This window comes from Excalfactoria chinensis, chromosome 7, assembly GCF_039878825.1.
Source record: "Excalfactoria chinensis isolate bCotChi1 chromosome 7, bCotChi1.hap2, whole genome shotgun sequence".
Lineage (NCBI taxonomy): Eukaryota > Metazoa > Chordata > Aves > Galliformes > Phasianidae > Excalfactoria > Excalfactoria chinensis.
Genome location: NC_092831.1, coordinates 6,574,670 through 6,599,539, shown reverse-complemented (window position 1 = coordinate 6,599,539; position 24,870 = coordinate 6,574,670). Strand labels below are relative to the sequence as shown.

The 24,870-nt window shown below is 47.2% G+C and overlaps 1 protein-coding gene across 1 annotated transcript in view; it reads left to right on the top strand.

The window, feature by feature from the left end:
- Positions 1 to 24,374, top strand: part of GPR39 (G protein-coupled receptor 39) — a 56,967-nt gene extending 32,593 nt beyond the window's left edge. The window contains exon 2 of the mRNA XM_072341543.1: positions 23,854 to 24,374. Within this exon, the coding sequence (XP_072197644.1) occupies positions 23,854 to 24,374 (521 nt within the window). The remainder of the gene's footprint in view (positions 1 to 23,853) is intronic.
- Positions 24,375 to 24,870: the final 496 nt, after the last annotated feature.

The window sequence follows — 24,870 nt, the reverse complement described above, 5'->3', positions numbered from 1 at the left end:
ATTTGTAGCAATTTAAGCATCAGTCTCCAGCGAGCCTGAGTCAAAAACTTTATTCAATATGAGCAGCTAAATATCATTTCCCATTTCTTTGATCTCCCTTATTTTAATTTGCTTCTTATCAGGTACCTGTAGGGCTAACAAATACAGTTGATGGTTTGCTGCCTATGGAAAGATCTAGTTTAAGCTGCTTGGATTATTGTTGGTGAGATATTGCCACGTTCTTCCCATTAGGGATGTAGTGGAATAGGTTATAGATATTGCTGCTAACAAACACCCCACAGCTGCTGTGGGTAAGGGTTTTGCTTTCTGAAACTCCTCTCAGAAACTAAAAGAGGAGAGAATTAGATTAGATGTAGGGAAGAAATTCTTTACTCAGGAGGTGATGAGGCACCGGCTGCCCAGAAAGCTGTGGGTGCCCCATCCCTGGAGGTGCTCAAGGCCAGGTGGGATGGGGCCCTGGGCAGCCTGAGCTGGTGAGTTGCAACCATGCAATTCTGTGACTATAATCAGGAAGGGATCTGAAGGAGCCGTGTCTGAAGTAAGTGCCTGGTGGTTATTGCTGGGATTCCTCTGCCAGTCAGTGCAGCTCAGTCATGGATGGGCGCTGGGTACCTAAGGCATGGTGAGCTGCCCACTGAAGGTGAGCCCAGCGCTGCCTTTTGCTCTGTAGCAGCCGGGATTGCTAGATCAGGATCAGGTCTCACTCTCTGCCAGCACTGGGTGCCAGTGTGCTGCTCCTTTGGCAGCCAGTGCCCGCAGTGTTATGCTCTGGGATGTCTGCTGTCCTTAGCCTGAGCTGGGATGTTGCAGAGCAAGCAGTCCCTCTGGAGTAGTCTCTGGTGTAGGCATAAGCAAGGCAGGGATAGAAGAAGTGCAGACAGGACCTGACTGCAGCCATCAGGTGTCCAAGCTGCCCGCACTCACCTGCATGGCTCCTCAGCTGGCCATGCACTAGCAGATGGCATGCTGAAGGTCCTGTGTGGGGGCAGCTGAGGAGGAGAGCCCAGCCCTTGATATTTCTGCTGCTGTATCACACGTTAATTGGTGCAGCAGGAGGCAAGCAGCTCTCCAAAATCCCTGAAGGAGCATCTCAGGAATGAGTATGAAATGCAGAGAGGAAGAGCCAGAGGAAGAGCTCAGCTCAGTCGATGCTTTGTGCTATTGCTTGTACCCACCGGAGGTTTTAATCTGCTGCTCACATTTCTCTTTGCCTGAAGGGAAGTGTTGAATGTTGGTGAGGGCAGCTTGGTTCCAGCGGCCTCCTCGCCTGTGGAGCCCACCTGAGCACGTATTTGTAGCAGAAAAAAGCAGTCGGTGTTTTATGTGGGTTGTGGTGCTTCTGTGCCGAGCTCTGATGGAGACCTTGGTGCTTGTGAAGTGGAGATCAGGTGTGCGCATGCACACACAAGTGCATTTGACTAATTAGAGGCAATTTAAAAACCAAACTCTTCTGCACTATTTAAAACACAATAAACAGCTTTGCTCCCTAAGTGTTAATCATCTCCTGCTGTTCACTCTCTGAAGCTAAAACCCTCTACTCACTTCAAAACACTCTCTCAGTAACCAAGTGTGACATTGCAAAAAGGATTTTGAGGACTTCTATCTGGGAAAAAGCAGATGTGTTCAGGAGAATAAAATCACCAAGGTCTTGGATCTACAAAGAAATTGCAGGCAATTGAAGGAGAAGAAAGGAAGAAAAAAAACCAAACAACACAGCATAAATGGAAGTGCTTGGAAATGAGGTTTCTGGTCTCCCTGGACGATAGCGTGGGTGCTGTGTGGGTGCCTGGGAGAGCAGCAGTTGGCCCTGGTGTCCTGTTCTAGGACATGATGTGGCTGTGTGCTCCCAGCACTTTTTGCCACCGGGAGGCAGAGAATTACATACCATGCTAGTGGGCATGCAGTGAGGGGGGAGGGATGCAGCTGGGCTCCTATCCCTAGCACAGGTCCTTTCCAGCCTGGTCCCATCGCTGCCTAAGAGCATGGATCCTGCCACGCCGTCACCACCGTGAGATGGAGTGTGCTATTAAGCTGAACTCAGAAATGAAGAAAGGCTTGAGAAATTACTACAATCACTGATCCATGCATTTATTATAATTGAGTCAATTAGCCTTAATTTTATAATTTCTAAATTAACTTTGCGCATTTACAAATGGCCTTAATTGCTTGATGGAGGGAGCTAGGCTTTAACAAAGCTAAATGCCTAAAAACTGTATCACTGACATCAGTAAGTGGGTTCATTTGTAATATTATGCTGCCGATTTAGATCAAGCAAGTTGTTTAGAAAGCATTTTGTTGAAACATCAAAGTATTTGTAGATAGTTAAAGAAAAAAACAGCCCTCAACTTGATGTTCCCACATGCGGGTTCCTTGTTACGCTGAAGCCTTTGTGCATGTTATGCACTTAAAACAAGGTGTTTGAGTGAGAACATCAAACCCGAAACTGTGTTCCTTGTCTGTTAACTCTGTGTATCAAAATCCTCATCCAGGATTTGAGTTCATTATCTGATATTCTATCACCAGTCTGTGTGGAAAGTTCAGTGATCTTTAATGAGGGTTGGACCTCCCAGAAGGACGTTTCAGCTTTTAGCCCTATAGCCTTGTGAGGGAGGGACGTGTAAACATGAGATGCTGAATCTGCAGATGCGTCTTAATGGTTTTGGAAAGTAAGTTTATAAGGACCAGTCCTGGAGAGTAACCACATCCCTGGTCTTTATTCATTTGTAGCAAATGTGGTGAATAGAAGAAGGTTCCTCCAGTCCCTTAAGAGATGTGATGAATGGTTTCAAAGGGCTCACGAGCTCACTGTAATGGAGGAAGTAGATGATAAAAAATCTGTGGTCTTTCAATTTCTTTTTTTCCCCTAAAATTCATATTAAAAAAAGAAATGTATGTATAAACAGACTCCCTCTTTGACTGTGATGCCAAGACTTGAATTCAGTTCAATTGGCACGTTCCCTCAGACAGCTGTTGCTGGTGTCCATCTCCTGATGTGAAGCATTTCGGGTTGTTTTTCTCATTACTGAGCAATGCCTTTCACACTGAAATGCTTTCGTTGTCAATGACTGTAAGGTGAATGCTTTAATGGTTTTCAGGAGCTTTGATGTCTGGCCTTCTTCATAGGTAACAGTTCCTGAAAACACTGTGAAGTGTGACTGTATGTATGAAGAATCAGCCTATCCAGTGCGACCGCAAAATTGCTGCTGTACTAAACTTTTCAGAGCAAGATGTTAAGGCTGGGATTTTACTTTCGAATTCTTTTATTCAAAGTCAGAATGGTACGAATTAGAAGTTGCAGCTCTCTGATCTTTATCTAGAGGAAGTGAATGGAGGGGAGTAGAAAAACGAGGGCTGGAAAGTAATTTATTCAAAAGGAAAGAGAATTTTATATATTTGGGGTCGTTAATATGCAGCAGTGACATCTTTGCTCGAGAAGAAAGTGAACACGGAGGCTTTAGCAGACAGCTGCGGTGCAACGTGTGACGCCATGGTATGTTTGTTTGTCAGTAGTTTTCCTCAACTGACTTTGAGCTGGGATGGGCAAGGCCTGTTTACAGGTGTTCATATTCAAAGATGGCAAGTGTTGCTTTGCAGGTGTGGATGGCTTTGGTTGAAACTTAGAACTGAAAAATCTGAACGAAGTGGGGAACAACAAGAGGTGTATCCAGATTAAATGCTTCTCTTCATTCCGTCTTCTACTTCAGAATGTCAGAGCATTGTTGAAAGTAAAGAGCAGAGCCAGGGCTGTGATGCAGCCTTCACTTCCATGTTGTTGGCTATTTTGAGCTTGTCTTTGTGGCTGTGTAAGCAGCTTCCCCTGTGACTGGAGAATCTTTCACTGGGGATAGTTTTGCTTAAAACTTTACATATATTCCTGTAAAAATATAGCTGTAATAAAGATTTTTTTCTGGTACTGGAAATGGAGAAAATAACCCCCTGCCAGAGAATCATCTGGAGTTCTGGTCCCAGCAGGACCGAGTTGTTTTCTGGAAAGATGGACCTGTTCAGTGCTATTTGGATTGTTATATGTTAAACAACTTAGTTTGTCGCTTGCTGAATTTGTTACAAATCTGAAATACCTTTAAGAAAAGAGGGGAAAATAAAAAGATAAGTGAAGAACCAGCCAAGGGGGAACAGCGATTATTTCAGATGGAAGGGGTTTGAAAGACCTCAGCCTTGAATTGTAGCAGGCAGGTGCAGGTTAGCCCCGCTGCCCTTCACATTGATGGTGCTGCATTACTAATAACAGGAGTCAGAGAGGGAGATGAAGAAATCTTTACAAAAGTAGCCGGCTCTGCTGTCACCGCAACAATTTCCCCTGTGTTATCTTTCACCTCCAAGGCCTCCATTAAGTGCTCTGGTCCTCCTAAGTGCAGAATAGCAAGTATTTCCCAGTGTGCAAGGATGTATCCCAAACCCATTACATCTCCCAGCTCAATTCTTTTGCTGGATTACTTGGCCTGGAGTTTACCGTGGAGTTCTTGTGAAGGCCACTGAAGGCCCATTCAGTTCCTGGTGTTGGAAGGAGGCTGTGAGCACACTTAAACTGTGCGTGACCCTCTCGTCTTGACTGCTGTCTGACAGGACGTGGGTTTTTCTGCTATTGTTATTAAAGGTTGCAGTGTTAAAGGCTGTAAATGTTAGAAGTTCAGAGAAAAAAGGAAATTGACAGGATGCAAAGGCTTGTTGATGATCTTTAAAATGCAGAATGGCGCTTTCTTCCTATTTTTTTTTCTCCCTCGGAAATAAGTGAGCAATGAGAGAGAAATCAGGTGGACTTCTTAAAGCTTTATCATTCTCAACCACTGAGTAAATTACAGAATTACAGGGATCTGAGTGCTTTGAGCAAGATCTACTGAGAGCTGTTGTACAAAGATGGCGTGGAAATACAGCTGCAGTGAGGACCCAAGAGGAAGCTACCTTTTTGAATTGGAGGAGATTGCAGAACAGATTACAGCGCTCAGATTAGAGGCTTTAAAAGGATGATTTGTACTGCTTCCTTTGATGTTTGATATCAATCCATAGCCTTTAATGTTGAGTAGCGTAGCGCATAAGGAGTATCCATGGGCTGTGATTGAAGCCCTGGTGAAGCTGGAGCCATAGGACCAAGTCCAGCCTGCTCCTCCCTGCAGCTGTCCTGCCCTACAGGACTCCTCACCCCAATTCCTGGGATATCTTCTGGAACACAGTGGGAGCTTTTGGGGCATTTGAGAAAGGGACTCCAATGGGAAGGATGTTGGATGAATGGCAGGGACGGCGCTCCGTTGTATGAGGCTGTCAGAACAGGCTCTTATTTGTCCTAGCATAATGAGAGTAGAGAGGGGATGTGAACTGTCTATAAATACATCAGAGAAGTAAGCACCAGGGACAGAGAGGAGCCAGTTCAGCTGGAGAACAGTGCTGGCACAGGAACAAATTGATAATAAACAGGCCGTGAATAAATTTCAGATGGAAATTAGAAGAAGTTTTTAATCAGTAAAAGGGTGAAGTTCTGGAACAGTCTTTCACTGGGATTTGGGGGCAAAAACCTAACTCGTTAGAACATGGATCTGAATCGGTTATTGAAGGGACTCTGCAGTGTGGCTGTCTCCAGTATCAAGAGGGTGGGCTCTTTGACATGTGTGTCCCTTTAGTGCTGTGCTCCTACATACTATATTTAATAACGTCTTACTTAAATTGCAGTGAGGGCAGAAATGCTGCATTCTGCTGATTCAGTGTAGTTGTTGCTGGTTTTTTTCCCTTTCCCCCCCCCCCCAAAGGATACCAAACTTTGAATGCACAGGATAGGGTTAGTGCTGGGGCACCTTCTTATTTAACCTATCTTAAAATGAAACCCAGGGGGTGAGATGAATTTGGTCACTAAGAGGACATTGGCCATATCTCTCCCCCTTATTTCATTTCTGCAACTTGCTTTATGAAAAACTATTGGCTGCTTGGAACTGGAAGCGTTGGGGGATATACAGCATTCAAGGTCACTGTGTGATTAAGGACGGCAAGCTGCCATCACATACACTAGGTGTTAGCATAGCCTTGTCCAAAAGAAACCCCAGAAATGAATCATTACTGTTTGCTCTTTACCACAGTGGTAGACACTTCAAGGAACAGAGAAAGCAATTTCTTACTTATAAATTGTTTTACCCTTTTTCCTTTGAGCCATCACTCTCAGGTCCCTCCCTTCTGATCGACTGATTGACAGTCTCAATGGAAAAAGCAGTTGGCTGCTAAAAAAAAACAACCACACCACAACCTTCTCTCTGGTTTTGTACATGGGGGAATGCAAGTTTGAAGTGAACCCTGTGAGACTAATGGGATGTGACTGGCATCTGCCACTGGCACAGCAAGGAAAGACCTCCGTTCCTGATGGGGACAAAACCGACACCTTGCAGGATGTGATTCTTTCTCCTTCATTCATCATCTCTCAGTGTTCACAGCGATAGCTAAATAACAGAAAGCAAATTCCAGGTTCCACGTCTGCTTTCTGAAATGCTAAAAAGCAAATGAACAGGCTGGTTCTTCCCAGGCTAAGAGGTTTCGGAAATTAAGTCAAACAATGATGAATGTACCGTAATGCTGGAATTCCGGCTCTGATTACTGTGTAAACATTGTAAGGAGCTTGTCTGGTGGAATAATTTATTTTACATTGAGCAGAGTGCGCTGCTTGTGACTGTCAGCAGAATCCAATGCTGGTTCCCAAACTCATTTTTGTTCTAAAAAAGGTGTAATAAGCAGATCAAAGAGTGCGCGAGAAGAAAGCAGTCTATATACAGCCACATTTAAGCCTAGAAAAAAATCCTCTGCGCAAAGGATGTGCATTCATAGCGTGCAGTTTGTTTATGTAGGTTTTGGAAGATCTTGTGTGTCGTAGTGGGTGCAGTGTGTAAGAGAGCTCTTTGCATTTCAGCTGTCAATTCGGTTTTGCAGGCTGGTGCAGGGCAAAGCGTGCTGTGGGGCAGGGCTAGTGCTGGCTGTGTGCTCACCAGCACTCCTGGTGCTGTGGGTTTGCCCTGTCCTCTGGTACAGACATGTTGGGAAGGGGGAGAGAGCGAGTTTCGAAGCAAAAATTCCAAAGGGGATTTGGAAGAGGGAGGCTGACTTGAGTTCTGCAGGTGTTCACAGCATGAGGAGATGCCTGAGACAGGACAAACTGCTAATTGAAACTGAGGAGTGGGTAAGAATGACATGGGCAGGGGGGAGGTGTGGACACCAATGTCTCATCTGCTACTGAGGGGTCAATTCTGAGCTGCAAGCCACGTCCCAGCTGCCATCACTTCTTTCATTTGAAGCAATGGTAAAGCAGAAAGGAGAGCACTGAGGTGTTCATCTCAGCTGCTGGGATAAGAGGTCTCCCAAGCACTCTGGTTGCAAACAAAGCCAGCAATATTTGCAAAGGCTGAAGAAGAAACAAGCGCAGCATGCTGAGAGCTCAGGGCTGTCTCAGGCACACAGTGATATTGGCCAAATCTGTCACATTCTGGAGGCTGGGGAGGTGGGCAGCACAGCTCTGTTGGTCCGAGTAGATCTGGACAAGAGGTTGTGGTGATGGGGCTCCATCCTTGCTGCAGCCACACTGCTGGCAAGCTGGCATCCAGGCGTGTGATAGGGTGACAGGCTGGGACAGTTCTGGTGCAAAGGAAACAGCAGCAGAATTTGTGCTGGCAGCAGAGGGGGATCCCTCTGAGAGGTAAACTGCAGCGGGAGAAATGCCTCTGCCTTAGCAGGAGGTGTTTGTCCCCATCCAGCAGCAGGACGTGGCTTTCAGCAGTGTCACATTGTGCTTGTGGCTCATCAGCACCCTGTGCCTCGTCTCATTTTGGGTTCTCTCTGAGCCCAACATCATTAGGTAGAAGCACCCTGACTGCTGGTGAGCATGAAGTGTCAGTGAGTTCTGAGGCCAAACCCCATGACTTCGGAAGCTTCCTTATCTTTTCAAATCCGTTCCTTAGAAGGAGGAGTTCACAGAAACCCAGCTGTTTGCATGCAGATCAGTCTGTCAGGAAATCAACGGGAAATCAAATACTTGTTTAGCATTTTCCTCTCTGACCCCATTCTCCTATGGCACAGTTGCTTGGGAGGCCTGCAAAGTGCTGAGGTCTCCGTTGCACGAAGCCCAGCACAGTTGCCGTATAATCAAACAGAAGCGCAGCAGAAATGTTGCCAAAGTAACTTACAATTATTTGGTTTACTGGGGAGGGGAGCAGAAAAAAGCCCTGAACAATACTCACTTCAGCAGTGCTCACTGTGCTCACAGGAGAGGGATGGAACTGTGATTACCAACCTAATAGCTGCCTTGCTAGAGATTGCAGGGATTTTTTGTCCAGCAATGCCAACTGCTGTTTTTATTTATACTATCTCCTTTCCTTCTTTTTTTTTGGTACCTCTTTTAACGTTCTCTTTCATTAAGGACACATAGGAGGCTCCCCGCTGCATTATCTCAGGGACTGTCTTTTTGTATTTCCCGTGTGCAGCTGCAGAGTGCCATGGAAACAACTCCTGGTCCAATTGCGAAGCCTTTATTTAAAGCAAACAAACAAACAAACAACTTTCTCCCGGGTCTTCGGTTGTTCTCAAATATTTTGATGCACGGGGAGGGATGTTTTTGTAAAAAGAAGCAAAGATTGATTTTTTGGAGCCTGGCTTTAATTAAATTGAGAAGCAATATCTGGAAGGGTACTAACAAACTACGTTATTAAAGCAATAAAGGTGAAAGAAACAACGTATTGAGGACAAAGTAGAGGAAAGTGAGAGCAGAAAGATAGCTAATGAAAGGCAAGCAAGGCTTTGGCAGCCCTCTGCAGGGCAGAGAGGAGCTGGCGAAAGTCCAGCTGGAAGATGTTTCCTAATTAACTTTAATTCTCCTCTTTTGCATTCAGGATAGATTGCAGTATTGTCATTTCTCCATCACGTGCCTTTCTCTTGCTGATTTTTCCTTCCAAGCGGGAATTTGACGCTGAATGCTGAGCGAGTAAATAAATAAATAGAGTCAATTGCCACGAAGCATCCCTGTTTGAAAGACTACAGGAGATATGCTTTTAGTGCTCCTCTCAGAGCGCTGCGTTCAACTGCGGGAACTTCATTAACACCCTCATTAGCGCTATCTGATTCACTGCTGCAGCCTCTCACCGGGAGCTGTGAGCAGCAGCTGGGAGAGCGGATCAGCTTGAGCTAATGCATATGTTAATAACACTAATGTTGTGGCATTTGGTGTCTCTGGAAGAGAGAGGCAGTAAAATATCTGCGCCGTCTCCTGCAACACTTAGAAAGAAACAAAGCAGCAGTGCGACATGAAGTAAAGCTAGCTGCTGGGAACGTTGATAGTCGGTATTTAGAGGTTAGTGCGGTGTGTTGGAAAGTCAGACGGCACAGCGTGCACACAGAGACGGTCGGTGAATGATTCAGGAAGATGTGTTGTAATGCGCTACGCTGACGAGGAAAGCAAGCTCGTGTTTTGGGCAGAGAACCCAACCTGACACTGCTGACCACAGCCACCCACGTGGCCAGGGGGAGGGGAAAGGGTCTGTCCACTCCACAACACTCCATGTCATCCATTAGTGGCCAGTGCTGTGCGTGTTGTGCCTGCTGAAGCAGGCAGAAGGAGCAGCCAGCTGATAGTTCAGTGGCCCCGTTGGCTCTCCAGCTCTGGATGTGTGTTGGCCTGGTAGGGCCCAGTTTGCTGTGAATTTCACCGCCTCCGTTCTGAAAGGTGAAGGTGGGAGCCAAGGTGATGGCTTGTTTGGATTCACACCTCATGCTTTGTGCCATTTTCCTGCACCCTGGATGGCTGTTTGGGTGTCTGCTGCTCCCAGTTCCCACTCACTGAAATCACATCAGTGTTGCATTAGCAGAGTGCGTCTGTGGACAGAGTGGGAGAGCTCCTCCGGTACGGAATGCTTATGAATGGGGCAGGATTAGCTGTGATGAATACTTTTAAAAGGTGCGATGACTTCTTAATGGAATGATCTCATACCTGCTGCCTTATAAATGCAACTTAATCCTGGTGTGAAAGGCAGTCTCAGTGCCCCCGGATGCTTGCTGGCCCTGCGATGTGGTGTAACGTGCAGTAAGGGAGACATGAATTTTGCATGAACTGCTCAAATCTGAAATAAGTTTTCACTCCTCACCTCGTTGCAGTATTGCCACCTGGTTCCTCTTATCCAGGTGGGATAAAGCTCTCCTTGCCATCAGTGAATGCTTGAAGCTGGGGATTTGCCACACTGTTTACGGTGGGTTTGTTTTCCTGTACATAGTCTCTGTTAAACACTGATACGTTTTCAATTACTTTTTTAATCTGATAAAGCTTTCAGCTAATTTCATTTCAGCTAATAAGCAGTTCACCCTTCCAAACCGCGCTTTCAGATCTTTTATCTGAAATCCCAATCTCCATTCCAGGCGCTGCTTTCTGCTCCTGCTGAGGCTTTGCACACCAGAACGATGTGCAGCACACTTGAGTGACTCCACATTCCTACACCCAAAAAAGTCTTTGGTCCACCACTGGGTGCTGTTCCCCCTCTGTGTTTTGTATTCCGCGTCCGAATGTGTCGCAGTGCTGTACTGATGTACAGTGATAATGCTTTCATATCACAGAGTCTCTTGTGGCTGTGAATGAAGCCTGCCCTCCAGGTTATGTTGTGATGACAAGATCTGCACAGCTGCAGCGTGTGAGGACTGAGCAAGGGAGGTGGGAAGCCTCGAATTCCTCCCTGCAACAAATGTGTGCTTGATCTGAGCATCGCTGTGGTTGGAGCTGCCAGGAGAAGGCTGAGCCAGCAGCAACACCGAGCCAAGAGCACATTCCCTGGTGACCTGGGCATGGTTTTACTGCTACTGGGGCAATGAGTTGTGTTTAATGGTAATTATGGAGGCTTTCCTGTATGCTTCTCAAAGCGTTCTGCTCCTCCTCGTCAATCTCACACGGACACCTCCCGTGAGCCCAGTTTGTGTGCACGCAGTGGGATCTCTTCTTGCCACCTGTTGATATTTCCCATCTCGAGGTAAAATCCAAGCCCCATCCTGCACACACAGCATGGTGGTGGCATGCTGTGAGTTGCCCACTGCTTCTAACACCTATGGAGACCTTGCATACAAAGTATCGTCACGGAACCAATTTTTACTGTTGAATCAAATCCCATAGAAAGTACTTTCTAATGGAAATGATAATGAAACTTTAATTATAATTGTGCTACTTGGTTCCCTGAGCATACACATCCCATTAGATGGTTGCTGCTAAGATAGTGACATCTTTCAAGCTCATTTCCAAGCATATTAAAAAAAAAAGGCTGGCATTTTACCTGTGATGTGTTACAGCTCTTGGTATTTTTCTTGGGTTCATCAAAAGCTCATCAGCATCCATCAGAGAATAGTGTAGTTCCTCGGGTTATAGACTGAACGGAAAGATTTGTATGAGCCAGAAAGGCTTTTTTGGATCAAGTTTGAGATGCTGTGATTTCTCAGAGACGTGCAGGACAGTGTGAGGCTCACAGGGCTGGCTGGGCAGCGTGCTGCAAAGGTGTCATCGGGACAGCAAGTCCCATGTTTTAGAACCCACCTTTTTGTCCTTTTCTGTGTGAGCCTGGAACTGAGTGAGAACAAAAGTGGTGCGGTCCTTCTGATAGTGCTGGCTAATGGGAACACAAGGGCCTCTCAGCGTTATGGCACTGGAAAGTTAGGAGAGATTTTTCACAGCTGCTTTTTAAATGGGGGAAGAAAAAAGGCAGCCGATCCGATTCAGAGGAATGTGAGAAAGGCCGATGTTGGTAGTTTAAAATAGCCCCAGAAAGCAATTACTCTTCTTGTGCAAAGTGCAGGATTCCTGGGTACTTCTTAAGCGTGTCCTGCAGGTACAAATGCGCCTTTGAAAGTTCAGGCTGCTCGCCGAGTCCTGCTGGGAGCTGTTTTCTCTCCCAGGCTTTGCTGGTATCTCCAGCTTGTCGGTGTGAGCAGCATCAGACTGTAGCAAAGAAAAGTTGACATTGCAACTTGGAAGCAAGCCTTCTTCTCTCTGAGACACAAGGGGCTTGCTTTTTGCTGATAAGGTGAGCACCTCCAGCAGTACCCTCAGATCAATGTATTCCAGACACAGAATGGGAGGAAAGATGTGACAGCAAAGGGAAAGCGCTGCCGGATGGCAGCACGTGTTGGTGGTGGGCAGAGGGCCTCTCTCTCCTTCTATGCCCACAGGAAGCTGGCTGTTACTTTGACCATGTGCCCTGTGCTCTCACTTCAGCTTTGTATTCCAGCTGTTAGTTTCTCAGAGCTCCTGCGGTGAGGAGCAGGAAAGGGTGCTTGTCCCATGTATCTCACTGCTAATCCTTTGCTCCTTGCTGCTGACCAGAGCACATGAGTGATAGGGCAGGGGGTTTGTGATGTTCCCAGGTGAACATTAGCCCCTGAGTTCTTCTGTAACAGAAGAAAAAAGAAAGGAGAGAGATGCTTACAGATTTCTGCCCTCCACCCCTGCTGTGCCCCTTGTCCCCCCATGGGCAGCAACAGGAGCTGTGTGAGCTCCAGCACAGCCCTGCCCTCAGGAGCCCAGGCTGCAGGGAACCAAGGCTCTGACTGCAGAGAAAAGCACCTTGTGGTGTGTGTGCAGGTACTAATGCCTGAAGCCTTTCCCTTTGAGGGCTTGCAGAGGAATACCTCGCTAAGGTACGCTTCTATAAGCATTAAACCATTTCTGGCACTCGTGATAATCACAAGATCCAAAAAACCGAAGGCAGAAAATTGTCTTTTCCTGGAAAAGAGCGCTGTTAATATTGAAATCATTACAGCAGCCAACTGTGTGAAGGGCATCTTGATTCCCTTCTGGCATACCTGGACTATACCTCAGTCAACGCAGGATGCGTCTCCTTGCTTCTCTTTGTCTGTCTAGCTCTGATTAACTCAATTGCCTACGTTCCTTCGGGCTGCACGGGGTAAGGATGTGTGACCGGGCTGTCTGCGTGACCCTTCAGCTGAAGAAATAACATCTGGAAATCAGAGCTGTAGTTGAAATAACACGGGGGGCTCGGCGCATTCAGTGAGAAGCCACGAGTGTGCGTTGTTGCCTTGTTGGAGCCCTTGGGGTTTGTTCCACAGGGATGGGGTGTACCCACAGCTTGGTGTGGCCAGTGGTCAAGTACAGAAAGTTCGTCCCTAGCCAAGAAAGAGCCAGGAAGGAAAGGCGGCCCCAGCAGCAGCCCAGGGAGGCAGGGAAGGAGCAGGGGAGGACACGGGAGCTGTGCAGCGCTCCGGCGTGCATGGGGAGTAAATTGGGGTGTTAAACAAAACCTTTGCTTTCAGCTGGCTGATGTTTCAAAGGGAAACGTTTCAAACGCTGAGAGAGATGGTGCAGTTAGCCGGTGATGCAATTACATGGCTGTAAGCTGTAGAAACTCTTTCAATGTGGCACATATTAAACCTTTCAGAGGTAGTGCTTTGATTTTTAATTTTACGCTGTTGGCAGGCAATCAGGGTCTTTAATAGTATGGGGGCCAGAGGGAAAATGTTTCAAAACAGCAAGGATCTTATCATAGTGCGCAATTAATGAATAATTATTAAAAACCAGAAATAGCTGGAAGAGCAGGCAGGAGCTGGCAGTGCAGTTCTCTGGTTTCAGGCCTGTAATGAAATCTCGGGAGAGGGAAGCGTGATATGCGGCTTCGTGCAATTAAAGCTGGGATATTTTCCCCCTAGTTGAAAGATCAGTGATCTTGAAAAAACATACCTGTCACTTACTTTGTTTCCAAGCCCTTTAATTGTCGTTGGTGAGTCTTTAACGAGACGTTCTGCAAGTTGGAGAGTTTTTTCCTCGTGGGTTGGGGTTCAGGTTTGGGTTCTGTTTTTGAGATGGTTGAAAAGAATTGTGTCAGCACGGAGTGAACGTGCCGGCCATGGGAAGGGGCTGCAGGTGGGGAGAATGGGCTTCACATGCAGATCCAGGGCTGTGATATGTGATGCTTTGCTGCAGGGAATGGCTCTCTGTGGGGATGCCCGGGACATAGATTAGTGCTGGGAGTCTTCCTGTTTCAGCACAGGTTGGTATCACAGCAGGTGCTCTGCTGGGCCATGGGTCCCCCCATGCTGTGTGGCTCTGGCACTGCGCAGCAGCCCCTTAGACCAGGAACTAAACCATACAGCGTGGCTGCGTGCCACCTCTGGTCTTGTTTTTCTAATCCAAAGTGAACTTAGTTTTTGCATTTCCATTTGGTGAACACAGGAACCTCCTCCCTGGCAGAGGAAGCAGCCTCCTGTTTTGCTGATGGAGCTGCAGAAGAAGCAGATAAGCGGTGTGTCACACTCGTGCCCTGTCACTGATGGCCATTACTTGGGCAGTGACTTGCATGCGAGCTTAGAGATGCATTTGCTGGAGCATCCTGCTGTGTTGAGTACCGAGCTGCGTTGGCTCACTGCTGTTTCATTATATATGAGCTAAACACAGAAGAAGTTATTTACAACTATCAGGCATTTCTACATGCAATATTTAGAGAGCTTTTTCCATCAGCTTCAAGAGAGAAGAGCTTGAACTTTGTGTGTGTGGTTTTTTTCTTGGCTGCTAACACCCCACATTCACATCCCAGATCCCAAACTGAGCTGCTTGGATCTGTATCGAGCAGGGAGGAGAGGTCTGTTGGTTTCTTGGAAGACCTTCTGGCTTGAATGCACTTCTGTGTATTTACCTGGATGCTTTGCCACAGCACACAGCAGCGTTGGAGGTTGCTTGCAGCTGTCGTGCACATGGCGAAGTGCAGTGCAAGGTGCATTCTGTGCTCCTGAGAACGGGCTGCTGACTCATTTGTGCCTGAAACAGAGCAGTGATATTTTCTCTCTCATTTCTGTCTTCTTTCTTCTTTCTCTGTCTTTAAGGACAAACATGGAGCTAATGCATGCACCCGTGCAGTTTGGCTCCATCATTAACTCACCGTTGTGCTGGTGCTGCTGTAAGGCAGTGCCAGACTCTGGGGAGCTCTGGGGTAAAGTGCTCTTGATTTTGAGCCTGTTGTTGCCAGCTTATGGTTTGATTTATCTCTCCTTTCCAGGTGTGGGACTGAAAGTAAGCTGTCAGTGTAAGTCACTAATTCAAGTAGAGTGGGAGAGCAGCGCACAGGCTGCATATTAAAGTATCACTTAATGAGAAAAAAAAAGCAAAAAAAAAAAAAAAAAAAGCCTTGTTTCATTTGCATGTACAGTGCAGTTTGTTTCTCTGATAATGCTGGATGGGTCAGGTGTCCTTTGGAGTCCCTGCTGCTGCTCATCTTGTTACGAGAGTCTTGTGATGATGCCAAGGGGACCAGGTGGGGATGTGGGCTGCCCAAGGCCTGAGCCCGGCCTGCAGCAGTGGGAGAGCCGCCCTGCTGAGGGGCATCCGAGGTGCTGTGAGAGCCAGAATGTGAGGATGAAAGCAAGAACATTCTCTTGAGAAAACATCCAACTTCTGGGTGCTGTTTTCCTCCTTCCGCAGTTACCCACGGCTCCCATTATAAAGTGGAATGTCTCGCCTTAGAAAAAGGAGCAAACAAACGGTAACGCCGCCTTTGGGTTGATTGGGGTGATTCTTATTTTGCAGAGGCCATCCCTTGCATCGTGCGTAAGATCGTCCTGTTCAGATCAATTTGCTCAGTTTCCATTTAGTTTCCAGGCGGTTCCTTTTGTCGAGGCTTCATTTTGCTCAGACTGGCAACTCGAGAGGTTTCCTGTAGCTTACAGAGATTGCTTTTCAATTGGCACATCATTCAGTCGTGAAATGTTTCTTTAGTCTATGAGCAGCTGAGTGGGGTTTTATTACAAGTATGAGCCCGAGTGCAGAACAACCACTATTTTGGCCAAATAACGAATGCAAAATTAAGCAGAGCCTTCTTTGTCCCCGCGATGCCTTTCTAGGCTGCGTGCTTGGCTTTAAGGGCTTACTGAAAACCTCCTGTAGGGCGTAGTAATGTGATTGACTGCACATGGAATTTCAGCACTCAGGCACTGTGCTGTAGCAACACTGCAAGATGAGTTAGAAGTGGAACCGTTTTCCTGTTATCAGAAGGTAAAAGCAAGTCGTTTTAGACTTTGGGATCAGCTGCTAATGAATTCAATCCACCTTGGGCTGCGGTCAGCACCTGACCTGACCCTACAGGGGTCAGGTCTGACACCCTGTGTTGTGCAGCAGCCCTCTTAGATCTGGTTCTGCTCCGTGCTGCTGTACGATTGTTTGTACCTAACTGGAATTAGTTTCCACCTCCACAGGTTTTTGTTATTTTGTGTGTGTGTCCAATGAAGTTCACTTTGGTAAATGGAAAGCAGTGGGGGAGAAATATCTGCTTCTGAAGATACCACGGGGTGTTACTGAGATGCTGCAGGTGGAAGATTCTCCCTGCGCATTGAGTGTGTGGCAGAGAATCGGGGACTTTGTGTGTTCCAGCTGCTTAAAGGGAAGAGGCTGAGGCTCCTGCCCCTGTCCTGGGGTGCATCTCCTGCCTGGCTGTGCCACCAGGCTCACATGGCTGCCTGGCATTGGGGCGCTCCCTGCACAGCCTGTTGCTGCTTTGACTGCACAGCACAGCCCCAGGGCTGAGCAGCGCCCCTGTGGGTGCCCAGGTGTCTGTCTGTCTACATGCCGCCTTGCACAGCATCTTCGCCTTCTCACCTGGCGTGGGGAGGCTTTGGCTCTTAGGCCCTGCATTAGGCTGCTGAAAGGTGGTGGGGAGGGGGGATGCTCTTTGTTTTGCACACGTGTTTCTTAAGAAGTACTGAGAAAAGTTTTGACGTGTTTGCTTCTCTCAGTGGCACTGAAATGCATCCGGAGTGAGTCGAGGTGCTGGCAGAGGAGGGCTCTGTTCCTGCGGGACACTGGGGAGCAGTGGGGCACAGCCGGGGCATTTGCTGCCTTCACTGCCACCCATTGCTCTGATCAGACTGATCCAAGGGCAGGCCTGACTTAAAGCTGTAACTGCCTGTCTGTGCCATGGCTGCCTTCCAGGCCCTCTGCTAGCACCCCAGCTGGGATGTGCTTCCAGGGGTCAGGATGGACTATTGGGGCTTTATCCACCTGAACTTTGGGAACAGCCACTGTGAGTGGGGAGCCTGAGGTGCCCGCTGTCCCTCCTCCTTCCCAAAGATAGTGGCCTCCCAACTTAAGTCTCTGTTTCTCACAGCACAGTTTCTGGGCAAGAAAACTCCTGCAGCTCTCCTGCAGACTGCTCTCTTCCTCAGACCTTGCAGTAAATGGATGCTGCTGACAGGTGGAACTTTGGCTGCTGCTCAGACCACATTTGTTTATCATTTTCCTTCTGAAAAGGAATCGGTTCAGAGCAGAAAAACACTCGCTGTCATCAGAAGGGGAATGCGGTCGGTGTGCCCGCTCCCTGCATGCAGATCATGGTGCACATTTGGAGAGCTGCATGTAATTTCCGTGGCAATTTGCCTTGGTTTCTCTTCTCACTCGGGCTGCTGCACGTAAACCCCAATTGTGTTTGGTTTTAAAGCAGCTGGCTGTCCTCATCTTGCTCCCTTTTGTGCTTCAATAATTCCATTTTCATCGCGCTACCTGTGATGCGAGTTTTCTTCATCTGAGGGCTTTTGGTTACAGCGATCTGCCTTGGAGGCTGGTAGCGCCACTCTCATGTAGGAAGAGCTTTGCTGGTTCCCCTTAAGGCGATTGGTTCCGTATGATGCACGGCTCAGTCCCTGGCAGAGCTGACGGTGCCGCGTGTATCTGCTGAGCTGCTGCTTTGTGTCTGTGTTTGTATTCTGCAGCGGGTTGTTCAGCGATTCCTCCCGCTGAACTGCGGTAGATGAGCTGTTTAACGTTGCGATGGCTGGGTTTGCGATGTAAAAACAAAACAGCTCTCCATTCCAAATGGTGTTTGCTAGTTACAACGCTCAGTTTAGATGAGATTTATATGGAGAATGTATTTTGCCATTGTTTTGCCACTGTGGAAGGAAAACAAGACTTCGGTCTCTCTAAAAGGAAATCAAAGCAACCATGGCAAAAATTTGTTTTGCAAGGAAGAAACATGAATAGAAACGAAGCCTGCTGCCTTCTGCACAGTTGTGCCCATATTAGCATTTTCAGAACATACTTCCAACAAGCCTGTCTTTTCTGGCAGCTGCAATGTTGGAACTCTGAAGGATGAGCAACTTAGAGTGTATTTATTGTACCACAGTATGTCTTCGGGTGGTGATTTTGGGCTTGTTTCCACACTATTCTTGATGGTCCTTCCCATCAAGTCAGCCCTGACTGAAATGCTGTGTCTCTCTGGGAGAAGCTCTGGAGCTCACACTGCGACTTCAGGCACCGCTCGCATTGGAGCCGAGGCAGCAGCTCAGTCAGGAGCCTTCCTGCAGCGCTTGTAGCTCTGTGCTGCTGTTTGTGCTGCGAGATGACAGTATTGAACAATACTTGAGAATCACAACTTGACCTTGCTAAGAGCTGAAGGTAATTGTGAGGTATTTTTGATTGCTGAGAAGTAGGACTGTTAACACTCGTGTCCTGGCTAATTATGTCTGTGTTTCCCCTGATAACTTGAGATGCTCGTAGCCCACGTGGGTGTCGGGGGTGTCTGGAGGCTTTACACCAGCACACAATCACCTGTGGGTATGAAAAGCAGCTGCAGGAGGTTCACACTTGTGTGATGTGCACACCCTGTAGTCACTGCTGGGAGGGGATACTTGCTGTGTTACCACCCTTCCTGGCAGGGAAGCACTTTCGAAAGGCAGATCTCCAGTCTGCAAGTTGAGGACGGAAGGAGCAGAGTTGGTGAATAATTTGAGCTCATACAAAATGTATGTAGCAATGCATGGATCGACTCGTTTCGGTGAACATCAAAATTTATTGTCCCTTGAACTAAATATTGACACAGACAAAGCAGTGTCAATATTTATCTCTCAGGTTAATACATTTTTATATTCACCTCAACATCCATCAATATGTGCTTACTTTTAGTGTGATGTTTGTCCTTCAGCAAGGAAACTTGCGTGTGCGTGAGCGAGGGAGGTTTATATTAATGTTCTTTTCCTCTTTTAATCTTCATCAGGTGCTTTATCCCGCACATGGAATGCAGCACAAGGCCCCGCTCAAGCAAATCCCTTATTGATGGCTGTGGCACTGGGCGCAGGGCTGAGCAATCGATTTCTGGGTGATGTGACCTGTCAGTGACATAAAGAAAGGGCAGCAGAACCACCTTTGTTTTATAGCCTGCCTGCTCGGTGCTGCTGCAATTGAGTCAGATGTGCTCGCAGATGCTGAGAGGCAGTGCAGAGCATGGGGCACGGGCTGACAGCCTGAGAGCTGCAGGGAATTGCTGCCTATGCTCTTAGAGTGTGATGGGAGGCACTGGTGAGTGGGCCAGGCCCTCAGGTTGAACGTGTCTCATGCCTGTATGTGGGGCACCGTGTCTGTGGCTGAAATGGTGTTTGGGGGTTTTCATTAGTACTGTGGCCAATGTAGTGCTGTATTTGGGCAGCACCTGGATGGGGCAGATCCTGCTGCTATGTGGGCGGCTTCCTTTCTGCAGGGATGAGGCAGAGCTGAGGCAATGACAGTAACAGCTGTTTGTATGCTGACATTTAAGTGGCGATCGTCAGTAGATGCGCAGTGTAAGGCAGCTGGCATGTCACATGCAGCCAACTGCAGCAGCGGGTGTGCAGGCAGCTGGGGGGCAGTGCTGCATGGAGCTGCATTGGGCTGCATCTCAGTGACTGCTGTGAGGTGCAGCTCAGGGCCAGGCGGTTTCTTAGGGCAGGCTGGAGCCACAGCTTGGAATCTGCTGCCTGTGGTGGGAAGATGCTGTGCTGAAGGTGTGGGGCGCTGATGCTGTGCTGTGCCTTTGAGTATAAAGGGGCCAAACGTGTGAGCGTGACACAAGTGCTGACACAACCAAGTGCCTGGCTGCCTGCACTTGAGACATAACGCAGTAACCACATGCTTATATTCCACTGGCAATTGCCATTTAAATGTCAATTGACAAGCAGATGTTGAGAACCCTCCTTTGTGCTATTCATTAAATTACAGAAAACCAAAGTTTGAGGCTTAACTCTGCGTGAGCCCAAGCAGTGTGTGGAGCAGCAGTGGGCAGGCAGTGCTGGGTCTCATAGGTGGATGGGAGCAAGCAGGGGTGACCCCATGAGCCTCAGGTAGTGGCCCATGGCAGCCAGATGAAGGATGCTGCTGGTGTTTCCTAGTGACAGTATCTTTGGACAACTCCAAGGTCTGTGGGCTGGATGGCAGTGGCCGGGATAGAGGGAAGATGTGGGACTATAGACCTGTGTCACACAGATTTAAGTGCTCAGGTACAGAAAAGACAAAAAATATCTATCAGTTCAATAGAAGGACAAGTAGAATGTGAGAGGGTGTGGAAGGAAGGCCTTTCTACCCTACCAGACGTCTGCATGCACTTAAAATCCTTCCCAGTGAAGTTCATAATGAATTTAATTCAGTCCCCTACGGCCCAGAGGAATGTTCAGAGCAATAAAAAGTATTGCTAAGGGAGAGATGGCTGCCAAGCTCCTGCGCTGTGCCAGTGATGCTTATTTATTATTGGCACTTAGCGCTGCGTTTATTTTACTACCTAAATGGTCCTTTGTCACATATTAAGAATTAATACTATAAGATGCACTTTGGGGAAGTTACAATAACAATTCCCAAACTTAAATTGTGGAATTCGTGTGCTTTAAAAGAGGCTTTGTCTTATTTTCCTTTTTAGACTGAGCTATTAATTGAATGTGGTGTTTCCTGTCTTTGGCTTATAGCGGTGTGAGCAGGTTTAGCCAAGCGTCTTTCTGTGTCTACTTATGTACTTGTTACACTGGGCTGTCAGCATCACTGTTACGTGCATTATGAGCTCAAAACACTTACAGGTGGAGATGCTGTCACTTACACAGTCACCAGATCACATTGGGGCTCCTGGGCTCTGCAGGTCCGGTGCCCTTCTGAACACGTTACCTTGTATATATAAACATGGCTCCAGGGGACAATTTCTGCTCCCACCCAGCCTGTCACTTCAACACAAGGCAGGAAAGTGGAAAAGAGCATGGAGGTAGGAGCTGTTTTCGCTTTAATAAGGAGGAGTGGAAGGGAAAGTTGAGGATGAGATGAAAAGAGTTTAATTCCTAACGCAGAGCAGCTTCTGGGGGGAGATACACACGTACCCATACAAGGCGCACTCTGATTTACATTCAAGTTGAGATGAAGCGGTTTAAGCACCTTCTGCTCATAACATGGCAAGACTAAAATCTATACAGCCCGTGTACGAGTTCTGCGTGATTGCAGCAATAATTCAGTCGAAATATTTCCTGTGCTAAGGCCTGAACGTAAGGCTTTTCTTTGGGTGCACTTGGACTTACTTCTTCATACTCGGAAGTATGACCAGCTGGAAAAAACAATGGGAGTTTGTCAGCAAGTCTTACATGGTGCAGCTCGTTTGAAGCAATACATGCTCGTTATTCTTCCAGGTGTAAGAATTCACCATTTCTTATTCCTGGCAAGGGATGAGGGTTTACAGACTTTTGCTTCCTGCAGCCAGAGCTTTGCCATGCCATGCTAAGGCACCAGCAGCTCATTTTTCACTTGCTGTACACACAGCACAATACTGGATCACCGGAACAAAAGCGCCTGAAGGATGTAAGGGGGAAGCTCAGGCATTTGGCAGTCTAAAAAGAGAAGTCAACGACGAATTCAGATACAAGTGAAAAATGAGAGTCCCCAGTGCACTGCGTTTGAGTTAGTGTGCACTGTTTGCTGATGGCTTCGCACAGCATCAGTCACAATTTAGGGAACTATTAATCGGCGTGGTGAAATATCCTCTTTCTAAATAGCAACAAAAAAGATTTACACAATAGAACTTATTTTCTTTCCCATTGAAGGACACCGTCCGGTAAGCACAGAGACCACAAATCAAGGTCTGTAAAATTCTTGCCCAGTTTTAAGCTGCACAGGGGAAAGCACTCAGGGCAGTCACTGCTCAGGGCTTCTTGTTCTCTGCTGGCCCATGGCAGAACTGCTGTCCCTGTGTTTGTTCTGCTGACAACAGAGAAAGGAAAGCACAGACAAGATTTGCAGGAGCAATAAACAGTTCAGATTAACGGATGGCAGAGACACTCCAGAAGTCAGAGAAGAGTCAGTCAAGCAGAGGGGCGCAGCATGGCTAAGAACAGGGATGAGAATGGAGACCTGTGGCTGGGGGTGAAAGGGGAGTTAACAGCGATAGCAAAGGGCTCTTGTCACACACCTACTGGAAAGAAGCTGCCTGGCCTCCTCCCAGCCCATCCGTTATGCTGTGGCTGTGTTTTAAAAGTACCTCTCCATCAAAACCACTGTGGCATCAAGTGGTGTCATTATGGAAGCAAATGATCAGAAAGATGGCCTTTATTTGGGATCCGTCACTCAGTGAGATCATGTGTTATTTTTTAAGTAACTATGGCTTTCAGTAAGAAAATCGTTTCTTTCTCCCCTCCTTCCCCCCCTTCTCCCCCCCCTCCCCCCCCCCCCAGTCAAAGTGGTGGAGAGAACCGGGACACAACCTCCTGAGTCCTGGCAGTTCCAGAGTTAAGAAAAAAGTTGCTTCTCTTTCCCATCCTCCTTTCCCTTACCTTCATGACTTCTCACTAGTGAGACAAGTGCATGATGCACTGTTTCAGAGTTGCCTTCCCAGTGATCTTTTTAATGACACTCTAGACAGGTAGGAATTAAAATGTTTCTGTGCTTCTGTAAGGAAAGGAGGCAAGACACTGGAGGAGATAAACAGTATAACAAGTGTCTGCAGAATGCATAAACCATTCACCACCGAGATACTCTGCTGCCTTGAGCACCTGCAGCAGGGAAGCCAACCTGTAGCTTCCACTCCTCCTTAAGCACTCAGATAAGGCACGTTTCCTGCAAAGAGAAAAACCAAGTGGAAGCAGTAAAGTTGTGCTCATGTTTTGTTTCAGAAGCTTCAGGGGGAAGCGCTGAGGAGGAATCATTTTGTGCCCTTGTGTATTAAGCCAAGTGTCAGGCTGCCCAGCACGTGGCAGCAGCAGCGCAGCACCATCCCTGCTCAGGCTGCTGCTCACAGCACTCACCTGTCCCTGCAGGGCCGATGGTGCCGTGGCTGCTATAGCACTGCAGCACATGGAAGTGGAGCTCTGACATCCAACACGAAAGTCATCCCCTTTTTAACGCAGTTAGTGATGCAGCAGTGTGTATTTATATGTCAATATAAATACAGAATGGTCAGATACCGCAGTTTTGAGCAGAGTTTATAATCTGAAATGACTTACACTTCTGTGAGCAGGGTTGGGTTTTTCTCTTTTACATTCATAATTTAATTCCACTGGAATTCCATGTTTGTTTTTTTTTAAGAAAGTCCAACGTATCTTAATTACCATAAAAAGATCCATACGTATTTTACTTAAAAATATCTTCTGTAAGAGGAAATTTACCAAAAATAACACCACATATATTATTATGCATACAGTTTTTGCTATGTCTTTTTGTCAAGTGCAAACAAGAATCTGATCTCTGCTGGGTATTGCCTGATCTGCTATGGCTCTCGGTTCGGTTTATTTTGTTTGCTTTTCCAAAGTAAAGGGAAAAAAGTAAGAAGTGTAAGAACACAGAGCAAACCAAGGATCCATTCTTTCCAAAGATACAGGTATCGATGTGAGGACATGGAAAACAAATCATAAATGGCAACAGGTACAAAGGACTGCTATGCAAGCACTGTGCAGTCTTTCCTTGTAGCATATGCTGCAATGATGACCTTCTAAGCTATCGAAACAAAAGATGCTGCTGGCGGAAAAAGCTGTTAAGCAAAACACTGAAAAACGGGTACTGTTTCCTAACAAGTAAGTGCAGAACTGATATTTAATACTTTATGTTTCCTCCCCACCCACACCTCTCCCTCTTTTTCTTCATAGGACTGATTGTTGCAACCCTGGCAATCTGCTGGATGCCAAACCAGATTAGAAGGATCATGGCTGCTGCTAAACCGAAGCAGGACTGGACCATCCCCTACTTCAGGGCGTACATCATCCTCCTTCCCATTGCTGACATTTTCTTCTACCTCAGCTCCGTGGTGAACCCCCTGCTGTACAACATCTCTTCTCAGCAGTTCCGCAGTGTGTTTCTGCAGGTCCTCCGCTGCCACCTGACAATAGAGCATGCCAACAAAGAGAAGTTTCTCAGAGCCAACCTGAGCTCAAGAGCAAGGAGCAACCGGTCTCTACGCCCACTGCTCTTCAAGTCCTCCAAGCGCAGCTCTTCCATGAGGAGCAATAGCAAAAGTTTAAGTACTTTTCAGAACGAGGCCAACCCCAACTGCAGTCTGCAGAAGCCAGGTGTTGAATTGCAGGAGCCCAGCTTGGAAGTAGTGCCACTAGAGACGAGCTCAAAGCCTGGCCCAGACACACAGAATGGCCTTTGTGAACGTGAAGTATGACTTCATAAGGCAATGGGCAGCAACGAACATCAAAACACAAGAACTAAAGTGGCTGAGGACTTGACTACATTTAAAGTAATAACACAATGGATTTGTTTCCAGTTATGCAAAAAGAGCAGGAGTTCTGTATCCTGCTGTTGAATTTCCAGTGCGCACTTCAAAATCACAGTCTGCTAACTGAATTCACAGAATCACACAATCACAGAGAACTGCAGGGGTTGGAAGGGACCTCTAGAGACCATTTGAGTCCAACCCCTCTGCTCAGTCAGGCTCCCTACAGCAGGTTGCACAGGAAAGCATCCAGGTGGGTCTTGAATATCTCCAGAGGAGACTCCACAGCCTCACTGGGCAGCCTGTCCCAGTGCTCCAGAGTAAAGTTCTTCCTTGCATTAGGATGGAACTTCCCATGTTCTGGTTTCTGCATTAGCTGCCAGAAGTGTTGCTTCTTTCTCCACCACTGCCAGAATTCCCTTGCTGTTGACAGAGACTTGAAAAC